Source organism: Lactuca sativa, chromosome 3 (assembly GCF_002870075.4).
Source record: "Lactuca sativa cultivar Salinas chromosome 3, Lsat_Salinas_v11, whole genome shotgun sequence".
In the NCBI taxonomy this organism is placed as follows: domain Eukaryota; kingdom Viridiplantae; phylum Streptophyta; class Magnoliopsida; order Asterales; family Asteraceae; genus Lactuca; species Lactuca sativa.
Genome location: NC_056625.2, coordinates 103,372,615 through 103,383,422, shown reverse-complemented (window position 1 = coordinate 103,383,422; position 10,808 = coordinate 103,372,615). Strand labels below are relative to the sequence as shown.

The 10,808-nt window shown below is 32.0% G+C and overlaps 1 protein-coding gene and 1 pseudogene across 2 annotated transcripts; one reads left to right on the top strand and one right to left on the bottom strand.

Annotated features, from left to right (window-relative positions):
- Positions 1-1,008: 1,008 nt before the first annotated feature.
- On the bottom strand, positions 1,009-2,873 carry LOC111897802 (mitotic spindle checkpoint protein MAD2). Of its 2 annotated transcripts, none has more exons than XM_023893758.3 (8): positions 2,593-2,873; positions 2,299-2,394; positions 2,174-2,189; positions 1,969-2,099; positions 1,748-1,868; positions 1,572-1,666; positions 1,367-1,491; positions 1,009-1,276 (listed from the first exon to the last, which is right to left on the bottom strand). In XM_023893758.3, the coding sequence occupies exons 2-8, from the start codon at positions 2,369-2,371 to the stop codon at positions 1,187-1,189; spliced, it is 651 nt and encodes a 216-aa protein (XP_023749526.1). In that variant the 5' UTR covers positions 2,372-2,394; positions 2,593-2,873; the 3' UTR covers positions 1,009-1,186. The 2 variants fall into 2 exon arrangements, with proteins under 2 accessions (XP_023749526.1, XP_023749517.1); XM_023893749.3 differs by having other exon boundaries at positions 1,572-1,672; positions 2,593-2,870.
- Positions 2,874-4,624: 1,751 nt separating this feature from the next.
- On the top strand, positions 4,625-10,151 carry LOC111898080 (protein FREE1-like; annotated as a pseudogene).
- The last annotated feature ends 657 nt before the right edge of the window (positions 10,152-10,808 follow it).

The window sequence follows — 10,808 nt, the reverse complement described above, 5'->3', positions numbered from 1 at the left end:
TATATATATATATATATATATATATATATATATATATATATATATATATATATATATATATATATATATATATATAAATTTACATAACCAACAATCAAAAACTTTTATAGAATTATAACCATGCTATACATATATTTACAAAATATAATTGTATTATATTATTTGAATATCATCTTGACAAGTTTATTATAGCCACCCATGATCATGTTCTTGGCTATCAAATTCAAAACAACTTTATATGAAAGATATAGCTATAATTTTATAGAATTTTCAAAATACAATGCTATAATGGGAACTAATGAAAGTAGGATATTATAAAAGAAAGTAAAATCGATCTATAGTTTTTATATCGGTCAACCAAGCCACCGGCCGGATATAACACTAGTTGTTTATGTGGAGAGGTGGAGGTGGGGTCTATTTTGAAAAAAAATGTTAGATATTTTATTGATGTAAGCTTAAGGTAGTGACTCGCCATGTTCTTACCTCGAATTATTACCCATGCGCTTAACTCTCTCTCTCTCTCTCTCTCTCTCTCTCTCTCTATATATATATATATATATATATATATATATATATATATATATATATATATATATATATATATATGATATTTTTTTTAATCAACAATCAAACAATAATATAATTAAACACAAAAGAAAAAGAATATATATTAATCGGATGGAGATATGAAATAAGGATGAAAAATCTAATTTGTTTAAAAAGAAGGGGTTTGAGAAGAATAGTCGCATGCATATACTTATTTAAAGAGGTTGGTTGGATATCCAGCCCGTTTTCCAGAACATTGACAAATATAAATGCCAAATTAACATAATTTTTTATCCAATTTAAGGGTGGCTTATGTAACTCAAAAAGTGGTTTATTTATTTATTTCTAAATTTATTTTGGGCAAAATTGCTTATTGACAATACCAAACAATATTTTAGCCATGCCAAACAACATCCCTCCATTTTTACTGCTAAAACCACACCAAACCATATTGTGTTCAAATTTTCTAAAAAGCAATGTATTACTGAAGCAAATTCTTCATTTTCAGAGTGTTATCTTTCAATGTTTCAGCCATAAGAAAGTCAAAAATACAAGTTTATGTGTTCATAGTTTGTTCCTCTAAATGCATTCACATCAACTGTAATAAGAAAAAACAGCAAAAATAAGATCCCACCTTTTACTAGTCATCCAATTTTGATTTCTTCTTAGGAACCATAGTGTCATCCGATTTTCGCTTCTTGAAAAAAACCAAAGAGGCAACCTTATGTATCTGCACAAATATAAACAACAATCTCTTAAACACCACCAGCCTCTATGAATCAATACTGATATGAAGATGAAATGAGAAAAACAATAATACTTCAGTACTGAAACCACGCAAGATCTCCACATCAGGATTTGCTATTCTTTTAGAAACATTCTTTTCCCATTCGAGTGGTACTTCAACAACATCCTTATCAATATGTGCCACCGCATGATAGATGCCTGCAATTTCAACATGATAACACTCTAAGCATGTTTTTTCTTTAGCCTTCTTGAAACAAAAGGGCTATATATGTACTTACATGGTTCATTAAGGGGAGGCAAGAATGTGAAGGTGGCTGAAATATGTCTCAGAACACCTCTAATCTCATTCATGATTTCTTTATCACTCTTCTCCCTTAAACTTATGAAGATCATAAACCATTAAAATGGCATGAAAACAATGTATCAGTGGACTCATGTTTCAGGAATATCTTACCCTTTTGCAGCAGCTTCACCATCAGTCTCTATACTGAACTTCCAACTCTGAAGTACTTCATTGGTGGCCTTAGTCATAATCAGAAGTTCAATCTTGCGCAACCTCCCAGCTTCCAGCCATTCTTTATAAACCCCATTTTAAATGCAAATCACATAAGCAAAATACAATACAAAGTGTATTAAGATTAGGGAAAAATGTTATTAACAATACTGAAAGTTTACCGGAAATCTGCTTATCAAACGTTGATAAATATAACTGAACACCCACATTCGTAGAAAGGAACAATTGATGTTCATGTTTCTTCACTCTTTTAAAAGTTTCTTCAGGATAAACACCGTTAAGGTGCAGAATACTACACATTTTTTTCCAATCGAACACACAGAAATGAGAAAACTACATCTTCTAGAAATCGCCAGCAATTCTTACCTGTTTGCTGCATAACCTGAAAAGAAGGTTTATAATTAGAGATTTATGGGTGTTTAAATACAGATTTATTAGCATCAAGAAATTAGGGGTTTAAGGAGACGTCAACAAGAAACAAGAGTTTTTACCAAAAAAATCGCGCACAATGGCAGAGGATCCACGGAGAGTGATTATGTCTTTGCCTGCAGTTTTTGAACCCATTGTTCAAAAGATTTCTGAAGTTTCTGTGAGAAATTTTATCAAACAGGTTAAGTGCGCGGCATCAAGCTAAAGTTAAATGGTGAACAATGTTAGAAATTAGGTTTGGAGCTCAGGTTTAGCTAAACCTAAAATCTAAACCACTGTTAATACACGAAAACTATGAATAGAATTTCAATTATACGAAAACTTCGATGAATCTAGATATGAGATGAGCTATGTACCTTGAAGGAAGAAAGAAAGAGAGGGGTGAGAGAAGGAGCAACGCAGTCGCTTTTTTGCTACCTTCAAGTTAAATGGTGAATGGCTCGTGAAGAAAAAGATTGAATAAAGGTGAAGGTGATGGAAGATGGTGGTAACAAATTGCTACCGAAGTAGGAGGAGACTAATACGCAGAGATTCAATGAAGGTTGATATAAGCCGCTACAAAATTGCATAGGCGTGTTAATTTTTTTTTTGTGCGAGGATGAGAGACATCATTTTGGATCCTACGGGTTGAGATAAATGAATGAAACCCAATAAATGTCCTGATTTTTGGAAGTGATGTCATTAGGTTTGTGGTTATATATATATATATATATATATATATATATATATATATATATATATATATATATATATATATATATATATATATATATATATATATATATATAATAACAATAGAAATCTTATGCTGAGGCTTCCATGTCATTGCAAAAATCTCGAGCATTTAGTGTTTTCAAACTCGCCATTATCAATAAGGTTTATTTTTTTTTCCTTTAAGGGATTCCTAATTAAGTTGATAAAGATGTGTAGGTGTTAGACATGTCGTTAAGAAATAATTTATACTGTCACATCTATAACAAGAACCATCACAATCATATAATATTACAAATCATCTCTTTGCATTTTGGCTTTTTCTTGTGACTGAGCATTATTTCTTAGTAGGAAATTGTAATTATTACTTTTTCTAGCCAAGACCAAAGTTATGAGAATTACCTTTTTCATGACTGGGATTATGCTTTTGATCATAACTTTGTTTTCGACTAAAATAGTAAGGATCAAAGTTGATACATCTTTTATAGCCACGTCTTTATTCACATATATTATTTTTAGGACCATTCGTGGGTTGCATTTGCTTCGAGAAGTGTTTCTCTTTCTGTTGGACGAGATTGATGATTGTTTCATTAAGAACTCATTATTTTGCTCTGCAGCGAAGAGAGATGCATTTAGTTCGGAAGTAATGCATATTTTGATTAAGATATATATGATTTCTATTTGTTTAATCGTTTTGCTTAGAGTTATTATACTGACAACATGTTATAAATTCAATGTAAATAAAACAATATCAATAAAACTAAACTAAAACTATACAGAAAGATTAATTGAGACTTGGAGAGAATTTGATCTGAAAATATATTCAAAATTGTGTTTCTTCATTTTACATCAAATGGTCTTTATATTAGAATAGTTAAATTTTTTGATAAGATAAACATCTACTCCATCCCTCATAATAACTAGACCAATTATTTATAAGAAAACCGAAATAATAAAAGGATTTATTTATTTAACAAAACTAAAATGAAACCGATCAACTTTTTTTATTTATAACTTAGTTATCACCATACAAAACTAAAAGACAAAAATATAATTTGCTGTAATAAAATATCTTTGTTGGACCCGACCCGTATGTGATAACGATCTTTGGCGGGTAAACCACACCCACACTTTCTCTCTACCTTCTTTGTGTTCCTTCCGCAACAAATAACAATCGGTCTTCATCACACGCCATATCAAAGATTCAATCTATATCTACATTCTTGATCCATCTAAACCCTAAATTTTGATCTAACAAAGCCCTAATCTAAAACATGCATCACCAAAAAGAGATGAATTATCCTTCATCATTATCGTATTACGGAGGTGTTTGGCTTAGCTTTTGAATGACCAAAAGTCCCTTTAGAAAAAAAATCATAGGTAAAAGATGTTTGGCAAAAGACTTTTAAAAGCTAACTTTGAATTTTGCAAAGAAAAAAAACCAACTTTTTGAAAAAATCTGAAAAACCTGAATTTTTATAACTTTTCCAAAAAGAATTTTGTTCTAAAAAAACTAAACCAAACACCCCGTTACGACCAATCTGATGCCCAAAACCCTACTCCTAATCCTCCATTCGATCATTTCCCTTCTACAACCAACGCATCAGCCCCTCCACATCCTTCAATTTACCATTCTCCCGATTAATCCACTAATCACCCCTCTACTTACTACCCTAACGATCATCAGAATGGAACGTTTCTGATTCGAGTAATCCTAGTTACGATCCGAGCTCGATACCTTCTTGGTATTACCACCAATCGTATGATCAGAATCAGAATCAGGCGGTTGTGGAGTTCGGAGGTGCTACAGTTGACGACAGTGTGTATGCGTACACCGGAGGAAATTGCGGTAAGCAAGCTGGGTCCTCTAAGGCGCCGGCGGTTAGGTTTGATGATTATGGGAGACCTATCGGTGTTCCTGATGGTGGCAAGACTGAGCAGATTGTAATCGAGACACTGGAAAATGACAAAGTAATTGAAGGTATCTATGCTTACAATGGAGGTAACAACGGCAGGAAAGATCAATCGTCTTCTAGGTTGCCTGCACTAACATTTGATGATTACGGAAGACCTATAACTTTTGGTACTGATGGCGGGAATACGCAGAGGAGTTCAATTTCGTCATTGGATGATGCGAAGATTGTAAAAGCTACACCAAAAGTCCATGTGAATGAAGATGTGAAAAGCGGAGTGCAGAAATACCCTGTTATTCTTCTCTCTGAAGGGGGTGGAATTCAGGGAGACATGGATGTGCTATGTCAGGTTCGTTCTATACATCTCACAAATTCTTGTTTATATCAAAATTTTGGTATATGAATACTTAGGATTTAAAGAAATTCAACTGCAGATTGGTTTAGATGGTATTCGGATACTTGATCCTGCAACAAATCGAACACTGAAACTCTATTCCCTTGAGATGTAACAAGATGGGAGGCAAGTATCTTGCATCAAACTATAAAACCTATATTAATATCTTGTTAAAGTTTAAAATCTCTGAAATATGACTCTGAATTCTTTCTTTCCTTATAGGTAATTGATTCAAATGTATTTGCTTTCTGGACCAAAAGTTCCATTGATGTTGATGCAAGACGTGTTAGACTAAAGTCAAACAGTTATACCACAACTAATATCCTTGACATGGTAGCTGCTGCAAGCATTCAGGTTCTGGAGTACTACTATGCTTCCATATTCTCTATGATTCATAAACTTTTTTCTTGCATACTCATGGTTCTTCTTTTATTGATTCAGCTCAAGGAGATGGAAGAAGTATCAATCTCTAAACAACCAACTGAAAAGAAGAAAGTCTTCCCTGATTGGAACAACTTGATGAAGCCTGGAAATGAAGAAAGAGATCACTGGGTTAGTTTCTATTAATCTTCTTAAATCTGAATTGTATTGGAATTCTATTGATGGTGTCAAATAAAAATATGTGAATTGAATCTGATTTTGTATGTAGGTTCCAGATGAAGCATCTACTAAATGCACAACTTGTAAAACATATTTTGGAGCTTTTGTGCGAAGGGTTAGTCTCGTCTTTTCTGTTTGTTTAATTTCAATTCTTAATTCTTAATGAGGATTATTTATTTATTTATTGTTTTGTTTTCGCTTTTGCTTTGTAGCATCACTGTAGAAATTGTGGTGATATTTTTTGTGATAAGTGTACTCAAGGTAGAATTGCTCTTACAACAGAGGAAAATGCTCAACAAGTTCGAGTTTGTGACCAATGCATGGTATGCAATGCATAATTTAAAAAATAAAAAATAAAAAATTATAATAATGTATATATAAATTTTGATTTTCTACCCATTAATTTTTTTTATAGGCTGAGGTTCTTCTGGGTTTAATAGGCATGAAGATCTTGCAAAAAAACTTGAGGTGCTAATTAAATTAAATTAAATACTTGTGTAATTTTATTAATTATTTAGTAATATAAATAATTATAAAGTTTTGTTTGGTGGATGACAGGAGGAGATGGAAAAGAAGGTTAGAATTACAGAATCAAAATCCAATGTGAAAGAGGTTGAATGTCCAACTTGCACAGTGCATTTGCAGGTTTGTTAAATTCTATTTGAAAATATATTTTTGTTTTTGTTTTTGTTTTTTCTTTGTGTTTATGTAAAAATAAATATTTGGAATTTTATTTTGTTTTTAGGTTGAGGTTCCGATTACGGGTTCAAAAACCTAGAATGCAGTGTGTGTCAGCATCCTTTCCTTGTGAATGCACGTTGATGATTGATCATTTTTTTTTTTAATATTTGTTGGTGGTGATAGAAAATTAGACTTTATAAATTGGTTATAACTAGGGAAGAACCCGATTTGCAGGATTGGATACGCCAAAGAAAAAAACACAGGTACAGATGTATCGAATTAAACAAATCATGGTAGTACATTTCCATTTCTTTCCATCCAACATCTATTTCCTCCATTAATAAACTGAGTCATCAAAGTCAAAATTCCAAAAAAAAGAAGGTCAAATCAAAATGTCATGATACATGAATGGAAATAATGAAATAATGGATTAATTTGTTATGACTGACATCTCAGGGATGTTTGGAGGCTTTAGGAATGAATCCAATTTGTATTTTTAATAAAGAAACACTTTAACTCCTTTTCAGGCAATCTCTTCTTCTCTGTAAGTGCTTCTGCACTGTCATACAACCAAAAAGGACGTAATAAGGAAATATTATATATGAAGTTAAAAGACAAAGAAGTGGTTGTAGAAAATTAAAAAAAAAATGATATGAAGCTAAATGCTAATTCAGATAAATTGGAGATAAGTTACCTGAGAAAAGGTAAAATCATCACTAATTTTGGCTCATCCATAATCGTGTCTAGAAAACTACTGAATCCAGTCTGGAAAGATAACTCTGGTTGATCAAAGAAAGTAATGTAACTATGATAGATCAATCTTAAATCAATGCATGAATTATGTTTGATTGTTGTCAAAACAAAAATTCAAACATTGATAATCAAAAAACAATTTCAACAACTTCTAGTACTAAAAAAGATATTAAAAAAAAGATGGAAATGAATACCTTGCTTTCAGTCGTTGTGAAGAGTTGCATTCTTCAATATTCTTGTCTGGAACTCTAAGTCTTGCTTCTTTATCTCAGTTAACTGTCAATAGCTTGCTTCTGAAGAACACATATTCAGGAAAAACGAAAATTGAGAAATCACAAATTAAAAAATCACAAACAGTCAAAAGCATAATCAAAAAACCAATTGAACACAAATATTAGGAAAGAAAAAAAAAAAAAAAAAAAGCCAAACCTCATTTTCTACTACATGGGTCTAAGAATCGATGCAAAACTGCACAAACTGATTTACCTCCTTACATTTACAATCTAGAAATAGAAAAAAACATTATTCACTTCCTTCCACTTGTTCCAATGCGAGGTTTCCCTTTAACCTCAGACTCCTGTAACATTAATAAGATTTTTTTTATTAACAGACCTTAAACATTCTGGATATAATTAATTAACTCATTATATATCAAAATTTCATCTTTGAACCCTTGATCACATTTCATAAAATAGAATCCATCTCTTACAGGATTCTCTTTCTACCAGGATTATTAACATAAAGGAGTAAGCTCCATCTTAAACTTTTTACCGTTTTACCCTTCTATATCTGTTTGCGCCTCTCCAACATCTGAAGCACCAACCATTGAATCCCAACAAAACCCCAGGTGCAATTGGAGGGTAAATTTGTAATTTTGTACAGAGTTGGATGCTTGAGAGGGGTTGGTTTGAAACTTTATCATCAAATTATTATGATTCTTTCTTTTTGGTTATAAGTGTATGGGTAACAGATGCAATTCCAATGAGAAACAATGTTACTATTGAATGGATGTCATATAGGTCTCCAAATCTCCAATTGACTGTAATTCTCCAAGAGTTATTACTGCCTATAGAATTATGAATAATTAAATAATTAATACAAAAAAAAAATCACACAAAATAGAAGAAAAGGAAGTAAATTGTACCTTAACTGTGACATATGCAGCTGGAATGAGCATAATATATTATATACAACTTTAAGTATTGAATATTACTTGTCTGTAATGGATATGATATATAAAAACTAAGGAATCAGAAAAAATCATAATTAAAACATATATATAGACTTAAGAATGGTACCTTATTATAATCAACTGGACCAACTGTAGCTTAATAAACATCAATTCTCTTTTCAGTTTCTGCAGTAAATGAACAAAAATGTTAAGCCAATAAAGATTTTTTTTTAAAAAAAAGGTCGAAAATATAAGCATTGTGTTTGTACTTTAAGTTTTCCCATAATAATAATAATAATAGTATGCATATATTCTTTTGACTTAACAATGGTACCGTATTATGGTCAAGTGGACCAACTGTAGCATAATAAACATCAATTCTCTTTCCAGTTCCTGCAGTAAATGAACAAAAACGTTAAGACAATAAATAATTTTTTTTTAAAAAAACATCGAAAATATAAGCATTGTGTTTGTACTTTTAATATCCTTTTTCATCAAATAAATGGTGTTCATGCCCGGAGAGATACATAAATCATAAATTGAGTACATGTAAACCCAAAATTCCAACAAAAACTCCTTAATTGTTGGTTAAAATCAATTAAATTATAAATTAATTACTAAAAGAAGAATATAGAAAATAGTTACCAGTTCCATAAAGAACACGACAGTTTGCAGAAAAAAACCAAAGAGTGTGTGCACTCGTTTTAGCAGCCAAGATTATTATACTTTTGAATGCAGCAGGAAGATCAAACAAAGTCAATTTCACCACTATTGAGATCAATGTTTACACCGAGCAAAGTAAAATAAACTGAATTGGAAGAAACAAACACAAGGTTACATGAAAAAAGTAATTCAGTTAGAGAGAAACGAAGATAAAACATGATGGTTTTCGACCACATTGTAACATATTACTGAAATTCATTGAGACATATTAACAAACACTTGGTATGCAAATCAGAATTTTTTCAATTCCACCACAAGTGATGTCACCATTTATGATATACTTCTAAACCTACCAACGTAAAGGGAAAAAACAATGAAAAAACTTATAGTAAAACTATATAAAACACGAAAATATAGAAGAATTTAAAGGAAACGCCCATACCGCATAGACCAGCGGTGAATAGAGGAAAGAAGGAGTCCGTTAGCCTGAAGCCGATGAAGAAACGAAAACAGGGTTGGCTGTATATCATGTTTTTTATTCCGATGGCGAAGGCGATAGGTAGATGATGGAGACGAAAGCAAACATTGTCCATATCCGACTGCGACCGCCGCTGCTTAGCGTGACTGGATCAGAACAAAAGAAGGGAGATTAGCCTCCTTTAAAGAAATAGAGGCGGTGGGAATCTGTAGAAGTAGAGATAAAGGAAACGGTGGAGCAGGAATGTTGAGGTGTCGAGGAAATAGAAGTGGCAGTCTGACAGTGTAAGCTAGCGGAGGTAAGCGACTGGGGTCCGACGACGTCTTATTCGCAAAATAGGTCTGCAAAAAGCCCTCGATTTTCAGCTGTGCAGACGATGCAAAATACTGGTGGCGTGAGTAATCGTCGGTCGGTGGGGGTTGATTTGTATTACAGAAAGATCCATTGAAGTAGACGATGAGGAGAGGCGGTGGAGAAAAGTATTAGGCAACAAGAAGAATCGGTGGACAGCAATCCAATTCCTATTGGCACATCTGGGATGGGTAAGGCGGTGGAAGGCTTAAAAGAAAATCACGTAGACAGTCGAGACAGAGGCAACTAGAAGAAAAGAAAAATTTAAAATCAACCAATGACAGTCAAGTCTTGTCGTGGTACTTCTAAATTATTACTCTATATATTAGATTATGATCCGATTGTAAACGCGGTGAACATAAATTAAATACATATTATATTAATAGGTGTCATTGTTTTAGATGAAATTTTAATGAAAAAAATGTTAGTTAGATTCATTTTTAGACTTTTTGAACCAAACTTATTAAATAAAAATATTTAATATTTATATTAGAGCAATTTGGTTTTTTAATACATTATTTTTTAATATAAATGATCCACGTGATCTTTGTTTTATCACAACATGATGCGACTTCTTGATTAAAACATGTTGTGTAGTAGCTTTATGAATTGACTTTGTCCGGTGTACTAACCTCAATGAAGGCTCACATGATTCTTTTCATATTGGCCCTGTAAAACCAAAAGCAACAATAAGTTGTTATATGTACCAACAACATTAAATTCTGCAAAGAAATTCGATAAACATTACAGTTTAAGTGCATTGTCATAACCATAAACATCAAATTCAGATATTTTAATTTGATAAATTTATAAAGTATTTTTCCTTATAAGAATTAAAATATGATTTTTCAGGCTAC